At 37.5% G+C, this 19,332-nt stretch overlaps 1 protein-coding gene across 2 annotated transcripts in view; it reads right to left on the reverse strand.

Annotated features, from left to right (window-relative positions):
• Positions 1 to 19,332, reverse strand: part of LOC129442872 (SPARC-related modular calcium-binding protein 1-like) — a 118,720-nt gene that overhangs the window by 25,005 nt on the left and 74,383 nt on the right. Inside the window, exon 15 of one of the 2 annotated variants that reach the window (XM_073864917.1) lies at positions 6,367 to 7,394. In XM_073864917.1, the coding sequence (XP_073721018.1) occupies positions 7,378 to 7,394 (17 nt within the window). In that variant the 3' untranslated portion in view covers positions 6,367 to 7,377. Of the gene's footprint in view, positions 1 to 3,886; positions 7,395 to 19,332 lie in introns of those variants that run through there. The other variant, XM_073864916.1, reaches the window with a different exon arrangement.

The raw sequence follows: 19,332 nt of genomic DNA on the forward strand, positions 1-19,332 counted from the left end.
AATGTTTGCTGGATTTATTTATGTTGTTATGTTGTTAATGTTAGTTATATGTTGTATTTAGAGTAAGTTTTAAAGAATTATGTTTGTTCATTGTTAGCATGATTGAGAAGTGTGTTAAGTGTAGAGGGCAGCACAATGAGTTAGCGCGCATCATTGTTGCCTCACAGCAAAAAGGTCTCTGGTTTAAGTCAGACAAAGACTTTGTTTATGAGACCTTTCTGTGTACAGTCCAAAACATGTAGATTAGTTAAACTTGGATATACTAAATTACTCTTTACCCAAATTAGTCACTAGTTGAGTAAACATATAAATTTGCTTATTACCTAATCAGTTTAAGTTGGTTCAACTTTTTGGTGTAAGTTGACATTACTCAGTAAATTGAGTTAGGTGAACTACATCATCCAAGAGTTGAGTAAACTCAAAAAAGTTGTGCAGCAAGTTGCCTTGAAAATTTAAGTTAAGTCAACTTTTTATTTTTTACAGTGTAGTAGGTCTAATATCATTTGTCTTATAAAGTGGGTGGGTCTTGTTCCACCCACATGTAATGGTTCTGACGGCCATGCTGTGCCCATACATAAGTGTACCACGTTTCATGTTAATATCTCCTTGTGAACATAAATTATAGCCAGTAAAACTGGCCACGCCCCTTCATATATTTGACACCAGGTGTTCTTCAGGCGAAGTTGTTCAGAATTAGAGTTAAATATGAGTTAGATATGAGATATGAACAATTGATATAGGTATCCTGTTTATAATAATTATATAGTATAGTATAATATAGTAATTACAACCACTGATACACCAAATAAATGTGACAATTAGTGGTCATTTTTTTCATGTGACCCAAGATGGGCCCATGTATATGTGTACCAAATTTGGTGTCAATATCTCATTCCTGTCCCTAGTCATAGCCAATAATTTACCCACTTTGTATGTTTGAGCTTGCCATTTCAGCAGTGAGTTGTTTTGCTAGATTTAGATATGCACAAAAAGTATTTCCACACTGGTTTGGTTCCGATCTGGCAGAAAAACCTAGGACGAGTTAAATTTTTGGACAATTGTAAATCTACTACAATTCTAGTTTGACCACAAATGTTAAGATTTAAGTCATTTTAAATATAAAATTGGTGAAAAAAAGTGAAACATTGCTGTTTAAAACAAATATAATTTGTAAAGTGAATTTTGTAAAGTGTTCAGTAAGCAGTATGCTGTATTCCGTTATGAACAGTCTGGGATGAGGCATTAAAAGGGACAGACACCTGCCACGATTAACCCAGCTGTGTTCTCAATCACACATGCCTGTCTGGGATGTAACCTTTGACCCTAGCCTAGGCCTCCTGGCAGGTGACCCCTGGCCCTGAAGAGCATGACCTGTTAGGCAGGTGCTGCTCCAGACAACCAGCAGGGTATTAGACACAAATGGCTCACACTACAAGAACTAACATGCCCCTTCCAATTTCACATGGTATTTTCATGAACTATTAAGGGTATTATCGTCTAAATGACTGCCCTCCAAGAGCTCTAATGTGGTTTGTAATGGATTACAGAGATTTGTGCATGTGCAGAGTTGCTTATGCAAGTTCCTTATTTCACACTACGACTGAAACCAGTGAATCACACCATTTGGATTGAATTTTATTAGACTTCCAGTGATCCTTTTTTTTTTCAAATCTGGGTGTGATTTTCTAAGAAGTAGTCCACTGTAATACTTTAAAACAAAATGAATTTATAATTCATTTAAACTTTCTTCTAATTATAAACCGTTATTTCAATTTTTGATTATACGTACAAATTTAAGCGCAACAATAAGTTTTTTCTGTGTCATATTTTAGTAGTGTTTGTTAATTTAATTTGTTACATAAACATTTGTTTTGCCTCTCAAAATGATAATCACAGTCTTGACCCCAACTAATGACCATGTAATTTTAAATTGGGTCAGTGGGTGAATCTAAAGGATTATAAGCCATAAGTCGTCATTACTGATGATTAAACCTTTAATTAATTTAATTAATTCTATACAATTCTATAAAAGTTCTGTGTGTTTGGATAGTTATAATTTCTTCTTCATATCAGTAATAAGTCAATGTTAGCTTAAAAATAATATTTTTTCAAACGAAAAAGGTCACAATAATAATTATTATCCCATACTTTCAAAATCATGCTGTTCATCCAAATGTGAGGACATTCTGGACTAAGTGACCAATAAGTCTGAAGGTTAGCAAAGGGCCTTTTTTCCTTCATTACCTGAACACATCTATAACACTTTATTTTAAACATGATAAATTAATTGAGTACATTTGATGCAATTTTATATAACCAGCATTTTTTTGTCTTTTTTTAAACAATGGAAATCCATTATCTGCCTCCTTTGAGCACATGCACACTCTCTCATGTACACATCCCTAAGCAGCTGCGTCGTTATAAAATTCTTTTGAACTTCACAGTGAAAGTCAAATGCCACATGTGTCAGCGTCAGACACATGTATCGCAGCTGCTTTAAAACCCTTATTTCATCTTGCCACCCTCGCCAAAATCATTGACCTCACCTCTGACACCTCAGAACTTATCTCCATGCTTCTAAGAAGATAAAACCTTTACCTTAATGCACCGCTGCATTTTAAAAATGATCTCACATCCTCCATGTTTTAGGTCTATTGTCCTTGTTCGATATGTATCTCTACACATCTGATTAGTTGTGCACCTGGGAAATGAGAGTTGCCTCTTTTATAGAAGTTCTTGCTTTCATTGTCGTTCCATACATTCCGAACATGTGGCCCTGCCTTTACTGCAGCCGGAAAGGCCATGTTGGAATGGCACTAGTTTAGGCCAATTCCAGACTTAATCACTTTGCTTTTGAGGCTCCTTCTGTCTATCTGTGATATTAACTGTAATCTGTGAGCCCATCCAGATTGGCTCTCTCGTTTGATTGGCTGTGATTACGGCCGTTCCAGCTTGGTCAAACAATTTGAAACGTTTAAAACATGATGAGGTCCCAGCAAAGGTCTGGAAATACTTCAGGGGGCCACAGACCTGAGTTTCAGGTGGGCGTAAAAGAGAAAATGGGCGGCAGCTGTGAATGACTATGTTTACTTGACTGAAGTTGTATCCAAAACACACTACTCTCGAAACAATTATTTACATATTCAGTTTTAGATTTTTTTAAAAGAATGTTAGCCATCAAATTACATTTACTCTGTATATTTGTATACTGTAAAAGGATAGTGGGAAGTGAATTGTGAAAAAAGCTGAAAAGTGAAAAGTAAGAAAAAAAAGATTTAAGGGTTATTACAAGTGTCAGATGCTTTCTCGTGACTTTTGACGTCAGATAATTTAATGGTTGAATGACCAAAGCTATCATAAATTACTTTTAATCAGGGCTATCAGTAAATGAAAACATTTAATAGTAATCTAAGATCTAAAGCTTATGTGTAGTAAGAAGGTTCAGAAATATGTCATATATTTATGCAATAGCAGTCATATCATTAGTAAAAGAGAAACATTTCTCAACTGCACCAAAATAAGAAATGCATGGATCGAAATAACTTGATCTTCCCATGGGTGAAATTTCACTTGTTCCCACTACACAATGTTCAAATTTGATGAAAAATAGTTTTGATGAATAAAAACATAGGTAAACAGCCCTCTGCTAGGCTTTTTAAAAATCATACAGAACAGAAAAAAAATAATCTGTTGTTAATGTTTAAAAAAATAATGACATTCACATACAGTATTTTATTAATTTATTGCATGTTAAAGCCTTAAAATTGTATTATAAAAACTCTGCAAGATGTTTTTCCTTTGTGCAAAGGTTTTGATTCAAACTAAAATTTGGAGCAAAATACAATGTTTTATGTGAATAAAAAGACAAAGGTGACACAATTAGAAATGATTTTTTAAATGTGTATTGTCACTGGCTTTCATTTTACATTGTGACTTACAAACAGCAATGTTATGATGTGAGTAACAGGCTACTTACAAACTTTACCCTAAAATATATTCAAACTGATGTTGAAATTGACTTCAGAATTTGCTAAACATTGTATTAAGACTTGGTGAAAATACCAAAATCACATATGATAAATATTTACAACTTGACACTTTTACTTCTTGAGCCAGAGTAATGGCTTCCAAGCATATGTCTGTAGGAAAAAAGGCAACAATAATAAACTCACACATAAACACAGTAACACACACCCACATGTTGGCATATGTGGTTTACCAGGACAATTCCATAGACGCAATACATTTTATACTGTACAAACTGTATATTTTATTCCTCTAACCCCAACTATCTATGAAAAACTACCATTTAGTTTGTTTTTTTAGCTGTTCAGTTTATGGGGACACTTCCTGTGTCTCTGTAAAGCATGTTTATAGCATAAACATGCACTCTAAAAATGGCTGGGTTATTTTTTGACCCATAATGGGTAAATATTGGAATGAACAGACAGCTGGGTTAAAATTGACCCAATGCTAGGTTGTTTTAACCCAACTGCTGGGTTATTATACCACATAGTTGCATAACATCAACCCAACATTGGGTCATTTTTAACCCAGCACGTGTTCTGTTTAATATTTATTTATTATGGTCAAAAATAACTCAGCCATTTTTTAGAGTGTGTCATTATACACTATTCATGTCCCAGTAAACCACATATACCCCCCCCCCCCAAACACACATACACACACATTTTATCCCATACACTGGTAACATACAAGCATTGGCTACATGACCAAACATAAAGAGCAACACACAACATCCTTTCTAAATTAGAAAGATCATTTCATCAAGGTTGGGAGCGAATATATGTACAGTATGTCTCTATTTTTCTGTTTGTTTGTTTGTTTGTTTAAACGGATGAAAAAATTAAGATTCACTGAATGATGGGTAAACGCCTTAACTTTAACCTTGATTCATGTCTTTCACAATCTGTCATGTCTTTACTTCTTATTTTTTTCTTTTGCCCTTGCAGCAACTACACAATTGATTAGCTGACAGAGAAAAACAACAACATTGCTAAATAAAATACTTATGTAACATGTGTCTAACAGGACATAAACCCAAAGTGTAAAGGTGTGCGAAATAGTTTTTACAACTATGTAAAATGTAATTACTTGAAATAGCCAGAGAAGAAAATGAATCCCTATACCATCACAAAAAGTACTGTGCTACCATGGTACAGTGATGTTATTGGATGAGATGCCATGTGCCATGCAATACCATGATTATTTGAGACATACTGTGGCACAAATGAATTATAGATACCACAGTATTTCTATGGTATATACCAGGTACTTCAAAAAGTATCATGGTATTATTATAAAACTATGGCACTTTATGTTTAGTGTCTTGTAAAGGAGTTGCTACAGTACATGGCTACACCTGGGTTAGAAAATATGGAATAGGACAGGTTTTTTTATTAATGCTACCAATATATGAAGAGTTCAGATGCAAAACCCTTTTTATAAGTGCACCTGATATGTTTTCTTGTAAATATGTTTTCTTATCAGAAGATAATGATTAATTAATTATTAATAGATTCTGGTGTTTCTGAACAGTGTTGGGAGTAACGCATTACAAGTAACGCACATTACATAATAATATTACTTTTCTTAAGTAGCAAGTAAAGTAACGCATTACTTTATAAATGTACACATTAATATTCGAGTTACATTAAAAAAAGTAATGTGAGTTACTTTACAGTTTAATCAATTTTATTTAAAAAATAAAATAATGTACCTGCGTGGGAACAGTTTGAGTCAGAAACAGAGACGGCAGGCCAGAGCTTCACATTTTTGCGATTATAAAAAAGACCTGCAAGGCCTGAAAGAGATCAAGCCTCAGCCAAGTAAGAAAAAGTAACGCAAAAGTAACTTAAAAGTAATGTAAGCATTACTTTCCATGAAAAGTTACTAAGTAACGCAATTAGTTACTTTTTTGGGGAGTAACTTAATATTGTAATGCATTACTTTTAAAAGTAACTTTCCCCAACACTGTTTCTGGATGACCTGAGGCCGGTTAATATCATCGTCTCCTTTTTGACAGAGGTGGCGTTTGTAAGCAATAAGGTACGAGAGGCTGTGCTGTATCGTGAATAAGTAATGGCTGAAGGGCGTTGTTAGGCACGACGCGAAGCGGAGTGCCTGCAACCCCTTCAGCCGTTACTTATTCACGATACAGCACTTGCCTCGAGTACCTTATTGCTTTTATAAAATGGTTGCCACACAATATTAAAGTAAAAAAAATATTAGTGCAACTTTCATGAAGTTAAATCAATAAAAGCATTCCTTCCGCTAGAAAAAATAGTCCCTGACTGCGAACAACAACATGAAAGCTCAAATAAAAACAACAAACTGTTCTCAGACTTTGTCTCATTATATGTTTATGTGTTGCTAAGGGTGTTGCTAAGGGCGCAGTGATATTAAATAGAACCGTTGGGTGAAGTGGTCATAGCAGTGTTTTATTGTGAATAAAGCACACCTATTGACCAATCAGAATCAAGGACTGGAACTAGCCGTTTTATAAAGAGGCTTTTGCATCTGAGCTCCTCATATATATATTTTAGAGATCATAAATAGACCACTGATCATGAATTTTCCCAGTCTATAAGGTTTGTCAATTAGGGATTAAAGAATAACAAACTAATAGATCTTCTTGCAGTTGTTGACACAAGTTGTTCTTACTTAATAATGCATTGCATGACACTGAAGGTTAGCAAAGTGTTTGTGACATTTACAAAACTAATTTAGCATGCTAGACTTTTTGACCTCTAACTTCAGAACGAACCATGTGAAACTTACTGCTAACTTTTAGGTGATAGTTAGGTGAATATTACCGTTGTCCTAAAGTGCAGGTCTGGCTAATGTTTGTAAACAGAAACGCTTTTGCTTCATTTCTTGTTCAGCCTCAATGCTCCATTAGCTCGGTTGCTAAGGATAACAAAAGGGTAAATAAACTGGCTGAGTGGACATTGACAAAACTGCAAGCAGAGGGATTACTCTACAACTTAATTTCAAACCTTAATATTCATTTTAAATTGAATTTTTACATTTTTGAATTTGTCATTTAAAAATGTGTTATCAAACAAAATTATATAATACTGACTGGGTGGTAGCAGGTTATTCATGAAGTCTGTGTTTTCTGACATATACATTTTTTGTCATATTAACAAAACCTTTAATAAAACACAAACAATGACTCAATGTCTAACAACGGGTAGAGAAAGTGCAAATATTTGGGCTCCTTGATTTGTCATCTTGTGTTTTTCTCGAGGAACCTCTCAATTATTACTCTGAATCCTTCACTCTTCCAGCAGTGAACAGATGCTTTTCCAAAGAGTTTTGTGCAACTGCCTCATCTTCTGGAACTTTCTGTCTTCAAACCAGACGACCTACTGGAGGACAGACAGGATTGGTAAATTGGTTGGCGAGTAAGCTAGCTGGTCTATACCATCACGCACAACACAGTAACAAGACGCCAGCATTCATGAGGTTTTATGCAACATGCATTCATATCCACATGTACATGCATCCAAGATCTTGTCTGCAAGTAGATCACACACACACACGACAAAAAGGACATTTTCAAAAGATACAGGACAAACTTTGGGTTGTGGAAAAAAAGCCTTTGCAAAGCTTCTCCAGATGTACAAAACACAAAGCACATTCAGGATGATACGTTAATGTCAGCTCCCAAGATGCACTGGATTTATTCAAAATATGTGTGTGTGTGTGAGCATGTAAATGTAGATTTTGAGGTGAAGAGGGAGTGTTTGTACTCCTCTTCTAAAGTCATGTGGAAAGCAGATCCTTCCCCTACGGGTGATGTATTATTCTTCTTCATCGTCTTCTACTTCCTTGTCTATTCTGATTCATTTAGCCTTTGAGGTTGGGACGTTTGACATTATCCCACAAATCATTGGTGCTTTATGCAAATCGCTGCTGTGCGGAATAAAGGATCAGTTGCAGAGCATAACAACAATATATGGTGCGTAAGACATTTTAGTGCACGCTGAGTACAGTAAGCTGTGACAGGCTAATGTGCCATGTAATTAAATCATGATGGGATGGGTACAAGGACATGCGGTGTCCACAAGTTGTGCTGTAGGACTCCTTTTGAGGCAATCAATCAGAGATTGGCTGAGGAACTGGGGAGATGGGTAAAGCAGACAGATTGCTTACAGATGGCTACTGCTGTGGAAGGGAGTATGGAGAGTTCCAGTGAAGAACCCCCTTCTCTACCTGATGGGGGAAGGGCCTGACAGGCAAATGGGGTCCTAGACCCTGGAGAGCCCATCATATGTATGTGTGTGTGTGTCCATGTGAGATCAACAGCAGGCACTTTGGGGGTTGGGACACAGGTGGATGTTTTGGGTCCAAAGGTCCTGTTTTATCAGAAATGCTGAATTTACTGCTCAGACAAACTTAGTTAAAATCGGTAATTAAAGTGTTGTGTGACAAAACACACAATATCTGTTAATAATATTAAAGAGCCAGTAAGATGCCAATTTTAAGCATCCTATCACTGTTTATAAGTCCCAGACAACAGGTTTAAATGCATGCAAGGTGAAAAAACACTGTAATTTTCTCAAAATATAAATGTAAAATTGCCCTATTTCCCAAGAGATCCCCTAACAATTTGTGTGAAGTCGTTCAACGACTCAGTCTGCCTAAACCCCACCTTTCAGCAGCCTACTCTGCTCTGATTGGTCAACTGACACAGTCTCCACACAGATCAGTGGCACAGCCCAACAATAGTGCAATATGTATTGACCTAGTGCTAACATGATTTACTGAGAAGACATTATCGACATCAATAAACATCATTCATCATTATTTCAAGCAATAAAAAACGACGACAGAAACTAACATTTTCACAAATTTTTTTACCAGGTCATAGCAAAACCGTAAGTGCAGCATGCGTTAGCCGCTTGCTAACGTGACTCCCTGACAGTATATTAAGAGTTTAAACAGCGACATCATTCATCATTAATCCAAGCAATAAAAACAACAACATAAACAAAATTTTTACACTCATTTAAGCAAGTATGTAAGCTAACCGAACCATAGCAAAAATGTAAACACTTAAAGGCGGAGTCCACGATGTTTGCAAGCCAATGTTGATATTTGAAATCGGCTTAACAAACACGCCCCAACCCCAATAGAATCTGGACCTTCTGTTGATAGACCCGCCCTACACATACGCAACCCAGCAAGGATGTCGGTTAGTAGACACGGTCCTTACTGCTGATTGGCTATTAGTGTGTTTTGGTAGTCGGCCGTCTCCTTTTCCAAAGCGTTTTTCAAACATTGTGGACTCCGCCTTTAAGTTAGTGCACATGTGTTAGCCGCTTGCTAACGTGACTCTCTGACAATATAATTTTAACCACTGATTCTTCACAGCCAAACGTCTAGTAAATCCCTCCGTGAAAAAGTTATTTTAACCACTGATTCTTCACAGCAGTACGTCTAGTAAATCCCTCCTTGAAAAAGTAATTTTAACCACAGATTCGTCATATATCTTCATCCTTTGGTAGTGAAAACAACACAAACTGAAAACCCAACGTGATATGATGTTGTGGGCAGGTCATAGTTTTCGTTTCTCCCGCGGACAAGGTTGTAGGCAGAGATTATTGTGCAAAGAGTTTGTACTACGTGGATAAAGACAGGCAAGAGATTCAATCCATATGAGGACTCATTTCAGTACTTCAGAGTCGACTCCCTACTTAAGAAGCCAATAACTTTATTAATCGTGGACTTTTTAGTTCAACTACTTTGCACAATGTTTACAATGATGGATAGCTACAAGCAGTGCCGCTGCTAGCCATTTTGGTGCCCTAAGCATAATTCCTTTATAATGCCCCCCACCCCGACCCTGAGAAAAAAAACGTTTGTTTTTGCCAGTTTAACTTTTTACAAACATATAACTTAAAAGCAGAAAGTAAAATCTTCACAGTTTTAGCCAACACACACTAATTTGAACGTGCAAACTTTCATAGAATAGCAAAATAGAAAAAAATTAACAAACTTAAATAGAATAACAAAATAAATAAAATGATCAAAATAATCCAGACATGTTTTTTCCAGGTACAATGTCACTTTAAATAAATTACATTAAATAAACATCAATAAGTAAACAAGAATACCCAATATTCTTAAATAAAACAAAGATTTAGAGAACTAAGTGTCACAGTAATGTTTGCTTCATATCATACATACATGATGACATTTTATATTTATATATATTTAAAGGAATAGTCTACTCATTTTCAATATTAAAATATGTTATTACCTTAACTAAGAACTGTTGAATCATCCCTCTGTCATCTGTGTGTGTGCACGTAAGCGCTGGAGCGCGCTGCGACGCTACGATAGCATTTAGCTTAGCCCCATTCATTCAATGGTACCATTTAGAGATAAAGTTAGAAGTGACCAAACACATCAACGTTTTTCCTATTTAAGATGAGTAGTTATACGAGCAAGTTTGGTGGTACAAAATAAAACATAGCGCTTTTCTAAGCGGATTTAAAAGAGTAACTATATTGTATGGCGTAATAGCACTTTTGGGAGTACTTCGACTCGGCGCAGTAACACCCTCCCTCTCCCATTATGAGAGTGAGAAGGGGAGCAGACTTTTCAGGCGAGTCAAAGTACTCCCAAAAGTGCTATTACGCCATAAAATATAGTTCCTCTTTTAAATCCACTTAGAAAAGCGCTACGTTTTATTTTGTACCACCAAACTTGCTCGTATAACTACATGTCTTAAATAGGAAAAACGTTGATGTGTTTGGTCACTTCTAACTTTATCTCTAAATGGTACCATTGAATGAATGGGGCTAAGCTAAATGCTATCGTAGCGTTGCAGCGCGCTCCAGTGCTTACGTGCACACACACAGATGACAGAGGGATGATTCAACAGTTCTTAGTTAAGGTAATAACATATTTTAATATTGAAAATGAGTAGACTATTCCTTTAACAGTCAGGAATTGTTAGCCTACCATGTGCACTGACTGCTAACGTTAACTTTTACTGAGAAAGTATTAACCACCGTCACGTCAAAATAAACCTCAAAATAAACTACTGCTCAATGTCTAAAGAAACGTGGTAAAGAAAGTAACAGCTAGCATCAGTTATTTGTAAAATGATATATGCATAGGTAATGTTTTACAGTAAAATCTCAATTTAACTTGCACTAAAGTTATAAATTATAACAACATAGTTTGCTAACATTGATGTCAGCACAGCAAGTTCGAGGCGCGTTCGAGGCGCATTCCGATTAGCAGCAGCTGCAGCCCATGCACATTTCCCTTATTAGGATTGATTAAACATGATGGACTTGCCTGCAGTTTTTTCTTTTTTCCGATCCTGACTCCTGCTGTCTTTTCGGGGCCATTTTTAAAAGTTGCCTACTGTCTGGCCGTTTCGGCTGCAGCCTGCGCGAGGTCGCATATGCAGGCTGCATACGTCATCAAGCCTGGTTTATTTCAGTTAACTGAACATTACATTATCAAGTCATAAGCATATTACAACCATTTACAATTAACTAAGAATAATAGTGAACTTAATAAGCGTTTATATTACGAAATAAGAAAGTTTTGATGACGTATCCAGCCTAGATATGCGACCTCTGGAGGCTGCAGCCTTCGGATTGAGAAACGACCTCTGTCAAACTTCGTCAGGCGCCCGCGCGATCAACCGGCACGGATCATCAAAGGCTGGGGGGCATACTTTCTATACTAGAGCAATTAAATGATCTCGTTTCCCCTTTTTTGTAACATATACATGGATAAAAATTGCCTGATAATATTTCTATAGACTAATGAAATTCTATCAGCATTATAATTTTTTTTCATTAGGCTTATTTTTGGTGCCCTATCAGCACCTGGTGCCCTACGCACAGCGCGTGATGCGTGTTATGAGAGCGGCGGGGCTGGCTACATGACACACTGCAACACAAGTAATTTTCGATTTTAGATCTGTGTGGCTCTTTAAATGTTACAGCTTTACAGCTAAGTGAGGGATGGGAGATAGGATGATAACAACGTATTCTACAACCTATGTGACTGTTTAGGCTATTTGTCTATTCCTTCAAATAGGACCCACAAAAGTGTTTACTAAATTAGCGCCTCTACTGACAACTGGTGAAACTTACGCCTATAGTTATAAAAACATATATATTTGGGTTTCTTCACAAAAAAATGCTGGCAAGCAACTTTTCAAAAAAATAAAAAAATAAGGATAGGGGAAAAAAGAGTTCAGATGCAAAAGACTGAAAATGCCACCTACATCAAAAATGAGATAATAATTGTAACCGAATGCTCTCAACATTATGCATTCATCAAATACTTTTGCATTAAATCATTCCAGATGGACTTTTTTGCATCTGAATTTTACAGTAGTACAAATAACACTATTCACCATTTTGAGCAAATAACGTAAAACATGTATTTATTTAAAGGGGACATTCCACAAGACTAGAAAAAATAAATCTTTGATGTCCCCAGAGTACATATGGGAAGTTTTAGCTCAAAATACCCTATAGGTTATTTATTATAACATGTTAAAATAGGCACGTTATGGGGCTGAGCAAAAATGCACAGTTTTTGTGTGTATCCCTTTAAATCCAAATGAGCTGCTCAGGTGGTTGGAGTCTCAAGCGCTCGCGTTCATAGTTGCCAAGTCCGCTTATAACTTTGGGCTTCTTATTTTTGCAAGTTGCGTTAAAAAATCACGGGTTGCGTTTTTTGGGGGCTTATTTAAAGAAATAAGGTTGCTTGTTAGGAAAATCTGTTTTCTTTACATTTATGGTTGGCGTTTTCTCAATATCCAATACATTGATTGACACTGTCTGCTCACAGCTAATATACAATAAGTGCTGTGGAGTAATTCGTAAAAACATCCCACCAAATTCGCCCCTTCTCCCCCTATTGGAGAAAAGTCACGTTCACTGCTTAAGCAGCGCACTCGGGAGAGCTAACTCAGCGAAACTGTAATTTAAACTAATGTTAGCCAGTTATGATAAGGTAAATATGTGATTTTTACAATGTTTTTGTGATGTATGAATGCATATGTAATGTATAAAACAAGTAGTCTACTAATACTAAAAGTAGATACATATGGTTCAAATGTATTTTATTAAGCTAAATATATGTTACAGCTCCCATTAAGTACACATTTAAAGCAAGAACAATCCTTTGAATAGCTTAGTGTAGTTAGCTTTTTTTCTATTAGTAGCTTGCAGTGTAGCTATACAGTTTCCAAGCAGCCTAACCGAGACTGGCTGAAACATAGACACATTATAGATGTGTCACAACAGGTACTGTTATCAGACATAGCCAGATAGTCATGCGGTCACTATCACAGTTACGGAGAATGGTTTGGGGTGAATTTGAGAGTTTGTCTTGTTTGTCTGCTAACGCGGAAAAATCTCTTAGCTCTCAGTGTCTGTGCACTCATTTTCCTCAAAAGCCCAATTCCCTTCGGTAATTAACAGGCACCAGAAAAGGGTCCACTTTGGCCTCTACTTTTTCAGGGGGTAAAGTGATGAAATGACTGTGCCATTAAGAACACAAAGCCTCTCCCTGCTCACCCCGTCCCCCTCATCTGATAAAGGCAGAGGAAACCAGATACAGTGTGTCTGAGAGCAGGCTTACCTGACTGCAGATCTCTGATTAGGTGGTACATTGGAGACCTGCAACAGTAAGCTAGTGCCCGGTGGCAGAGAAGGTGTGCAATGAGGTATCGCTGATGCTGATTCAACAAACATATATTTGATTTTGCATGGCCTGTGTGGCCGGTATAACATTAAGTGCAACTAATTTGTGGGAAACATTATACATAAAAAAGTTTCTTTGTTGTTGCATGTCTAAAGTACTAATCGAAGGGTATTAGTTTTACATAGGGAGGTGGGGTAAAGCCATTTTTATCAGAGCTTCTTATTGATTTTAGTCCCATCCGAATGCTCCATGTCAGTAATCGTTACGGACAATGAGTGTGTTTACATGCACAGAAAACTTTTTTCCATGCGTATACATGCAAATCGATAAGCCGGCTATGCAGACAACTGCATTTACATGGGACTTGAAGAATGATCAGTTTTCTTGCAGGCAGTGACGTCACCACCTGTAGTAGATAATAGTATATTCAAAAAATCAACACCACATCTGTCTTAAGCTATACTGTTGTATCTCTTCTCGGGTCTGCAGAACCTGTAAATGTAACATGAGCTTCAATTTTAACAGTTTCTCTGCCAACTGCTTTAGTCGACCGGCGACTTTTATGCGTTACTTTCCGCTTACTTCCGCGTGTGACGTTTATCTTTCATATGCGGAGACATGCGCACATGGACAAAACTGTAAAAAAGACGGTTAAGGTGTTTACATGCCACGCAAAATCGGCATAATGAGCTTTTGCCTGTGCTGATCGGTTTTTGCTTACGCCGTTAATGGGCTTTCCCCGATAAAGGAAAACCGTTTTACGTGTTTACATGACCCCACACATTATCAGTTTATTTAGCATAATCGGCGTAAGACTGTGCATGTAAACACACTCAGTGTCAGTAAAGATTACAGCGACTTTTACCTTCTGTAAAAAGGTACAGAGAAATTACCTCAGGTACTGTAAAACTAATCCAGTGTAAATAGACCAACTGTAAATATACACGTCAATTTCAGCATTTCCTGTAATTTTGCACATTTTTTTTTCACATAAAAAACCTCTTAAAGAAGCATTTATAAAAACAAGTCAGTGGCGAGTCAGTTCCTGAATACCACGACACAGAAAGTCAAAATCACGTTTCTGAAACTGACGTTCTCTCCAAGCTGAAATTAAACACAGTGTTTCGAGTTTTTGTAGTCTGTTTCATGTTGTTTGCACATGTGATATCAGGAAGCATGGTTATGTTCACGTTACAACAAGAGAGGTGGCGCCGGGTGTGCCTCACAAGTCTTGAACATTGAAGCCTCTGCTTCTTTGATCGCCCCCTAGAGGATGGCTACAGAACAAGTCAAAACCTCCGCCCTCCCCATTCAAATGAATTAATGAATGTTCATTTTGTGGTAAGTTTAATTTTAGCTAGTAATTTATTGTTATAAAAACAGGGCGTGTCGTTATGATTAGCGTGGTTGAATTGGGCGCGCAAGCATTTGGGCGGAAGTTTGATACCGCGGCTCCGCCTCTGGCTCCACGGACGATTCCTTTTGTGCATGCCTTGGCTCCACACTGACGTTTTTTATGTAAAATGGCGGCGACCATGGTCGGACATTTTTGGCTTCAATTCATTACAATGGAGGGAGGTGACGTCGCGTCATCCATCTTTTTTACGCACTGCGTAATCAAGTTACCCCTCCCCCTTTTGACTGTTTTACTGAGATTTCTAATCCCGTGCAAATTTGGCTTAATACAGAAATGGCTTTCAGACCCAGATTTTGCAATGGGTATCGTTTTCCTTGCTTTAAGTTGCTTTGGATTAAAGCTTCCGCAAAATGCATAAATATAAATGTAAAGTGACCAATAAGTGTACTTTAAAGTATTTTAAAAATAAAACTGTACTTCAAAATGCATTAATATTTCAAATGAACTGCACGCATACAGGTAAAAAAATCGCAGTGAGGCTTGATGCTTAACAGGAACATTTTGGGATCTCTTGAAATTTGATGGTTTCATGCTTTTCTGCAAAAGAAATTGTGGCCAGGACAAATCATGTTTATCCTTTTTGTAAATAAACTTCTATTTGTTTATTCTCAAGATTTAGCTTTATCTTGGATATTTGCATTTAAGGATAAGGGTGTCACACAACCTAGTTTCTACCAACTGAACAAACAATATATTGGTAGCCTTTTCTCACATTGTAAATGTTTATAAGACTATTTAACATTGTTTATGTTTAATTGTATTTTATTATTGGAATTTAGCATTGTTTTCTTTTTCTTTTGTAGTTTTCTACCGTCCATGACACTTTCAGAAAAAGGTGCAACCCCCACAAAAAATGCACCAGATGAAAACCATTGATTTAAACTTTGTATATACTGTATTTCCTGCAATGTATAAATAATCTTTCTATATATTTCAGTATAGGTCACTTCAGATATACCTAAACAGATATATTCTAAAAAATGTTGGACCATGTAAAACAGGACATTTAAAGGGAACGCTGATATAATGTGAAAACACCATCAGACCTCTGCTTGAATATAAAAGGCTTTAGAAAGGAGAGGGCAATTTACTCCCAGACAGTGCCAAATTTCCCAACCAACTAAACAGAGTTCCTTGCTTCCATTTTTTCATACTCGACAGAAAACATCACCATGATGTCATCTATAATTATTGCAAATGACCAAGATGCAACAAATCAGTGTGTCTGCAACGTTTTCCCAGCCAGATGTTTAAAGCTGCTTTTCATAAGGCTAACAACACAAACACAAAGCCTCTTTCTTAGGCAAGTAAAAAGAGACGAAAGCAATAATAAAAACAAATATATTATGCAACAAACTGACAAATATGTTTTCCACCTCATTAAATTCTTGAGTTTACTTTTTGTCTACTGTCAGAACAAAATTGTTAAATTATGGTCACAAGTTGTCACTGTGGCAGTACCCTTTAAAAAGTTCCTAACACTTAGGGGTACATATATCTATACATCTGGTACCAATATGTACCTATGAGGTACTTTGGTGCAAAGGTGTATTTTTTAAAAGGGTACTGCCTCAGTGACAACTAGTGACATTTTTTTTTTTTGACCATTTGCTTTCTGACACTGTAGAGTAACTTGCCCATTTACGTTCATATAGTCAAATTCAGTTTGGTGGGATGCAAACCTATTAAACAATGCTGCATGAATAAGAGAAAGTGTTACCACCCACTAGCAAAATGTTTCAAAATGTGCAGAACAGGTGGGTCCCATACAGTGATATTACCTCTTAAACAATTAGCCTAGAAGAATGGACCACCCCTGTTTGAAGAGGCCGCTTAATCCCCAACAAAGACATAAAAGTTAAAATGTCCATTTGAGGCTAATTAGTGAATGTAGTTCAGACTTTCTTACAATGAACATAATGGGCCCTATTTTAACGATCTGAAACGCAAGTCCGAAGCGCAAAGCGCAAGTGACTTTGTGGGCGGATCTTGGGCGCTGTTGCTATTTTCCCGGCGGGAGAAATAAGTCTTGCGCCGGGCGCAAATCAATAAGGGGTTGGTCTGAAGTAGGTTCATTATTCATAGGTGTGGTTTGGGCGTAACGTCAAATAAACCAATCAGAACGCTATCCAACATTCCCTTTAAACGCAAGGGCGCAAGTTCCATGGCGGGTTGCTATTATTATGACGGATTTGACAGGCGCACGCCAGGAGCGGTTCACAGCCGAGGAGACCGACGTTCTTGTAAGAGCAGTCAAAGACAGAGAAGTTGTTTTGTATGGGGATGGGAGAAACCCGCCCAAATCAGCGTCGGATAAACAGGCGTGAGAGGAAATAGCCGCAATTGTCTCATCAGCTGCGCCAAGCACTACAATGATGTCAGGAGACGGGGGGATCCCAAGCTTGCCAGCATAAATCGGGCACGCCGGGCACACAGGAGGACATCGCTGCATCCACCCTCACCGCTGAAAGGGTTTGGGGACTTTGAAATCGGACGCAAGCAAGGTTCAACCCCAAAGTACACTTACAAATCAAGTTCACATACATGAAGGTTTCTTATGAAAACATTTAAATTATTATTTAGATAAAATAAACGTAATACAGCCACACAACAAACTTATGAAAATATTTTTATCGTTATTTGCATGATAATTGTTTAACGCTGCCACACAAAATAAAGAAAAACTATCACCACAATGCTCACCACAATGATTTCCCTTATCTCATGTATTAATATTTTTTATTGTAACAATTTATGATTGAATGATTTCCCTTATCTTATATTTTTTATTGTAACAATTTATGATTTACAAAAATAACTGTTGCATATGTGTAGATTAGATAAGCAATGCGCGTTGTGCATGCTATACATTATGGTCAAGCATGCGCCCTTAAAATAGCATAATGAACCACGCGCAACGCGCCACTGACTTTAGACTAGTTTTTTTTGGTTAGTAGCGCAATTGTTTTTTGAAACTGCAAAATAGCAGAAGAGATGGTTTGCGCCGGAGCACGCCTCCTTTTTTGCGCTGAACCGCCTAGGGAGCACAAGTTCATTCCCTAGTTTGCCGACGTGCGTCTGTGGAGGGAAAAACCCGCTGTGCGCCAGTGCAAAATACGAAATGATACATGCGTCACTGACAAAGTCAATTGCGCTGGGTGCAAGATAGGGCCCAATGTCTGCATGATGGGTGAAATTTTACACTTGCATGTTCGCAGGCAGGGCCGGCCCTTGGGGTTATGGGGCCCTAGGCGAGACCTTGAATATGGGTCCCACTGGTGTAAAAAATTTCATTAAATCCACAGAAAATTAAATCCACTTTTTAGAGTTCTAAAACTCATGAATGCTGGCTCCATGCTGGAAAGTGATTGTGTGTATTGCAGACAATGAGCAGTATATGCCTATATATGTCTGGACTTTTAGCAGATACTTCCAATATCAGTCTTTCTTTTCTGGGAAAATAGGACAAGACTATTGATGACTAATACAGGAATCATGGAATAACATTCTTTCTAGAATATGAAGTCCCTTCCTCTGTTACAAATAACTTGTAGTATTAAAGACACACCATGCAGTTATTTTACCTTAATATAACAGCTTCAAAGTCATTTCGATGGTAAACGACGTCATAGTATGGCGAATCATCCCCCTGTTGAAGCTCGGGAAGGACGCCGCTACCAGAACCAGCAATGCAAGCTTGAGAGAACCGCCCCTGACAAATCTCGCGAGAATCACGACTTGCTTTACGGCAACGACGTCACACACGTTAGGCTTGTTCGACTTCGTGCAGCGCTGCAAGAACCGGCAGTCGGATGACGTAAAAGTACCGCGAGAATGATTCGAGACGGCACTTTGATGTCATCCGGCTGTCGGTTCCTGCAGCGCTGCATGAAGTCAAACAAGCCTGTAACAACAACTGCACGCGCGCATTTGAGAACGTTCGGAAGAGAGTAGAAAGCGAAAAAGAGAATCTGACCGAGTTAGGAACCGGACAAGAGTCCCACTCGGTCATGTTTTTACTCGTTGGCGTGAGCTAATAGACAGCCCTGGATGCAAAAGGGATGCTGATCTGGCGATCTTGTTGATGGACAAGTAAGTAAATCTCTTATTTGTAAATTTGTTTGCGGTCTATGTTGTATGTGGTTGCGCTTGCTTGTAGTGTGTATTTTTTTACTAAGCTGTTCATTCATCCAGTGTTG

This window comes from Misgurnus anguillicaudatus, unplaced genomic scaffold (genome assembly GCF_027580225.2).
Source record: "Misgurnus anguillicaudatus unplaced genomic scaffold, ASM2758022v2 HiC_scaffold_28, whole genome shotgun sequence".
NCBI classification, from domain to species: domain Eukaryota; kingdom Metazoa; phylum Chordata; class Actinopteri; order Cypriniformes; family Cobitidae; genus Misgurnus; species Misgurnus anguillicaudatus.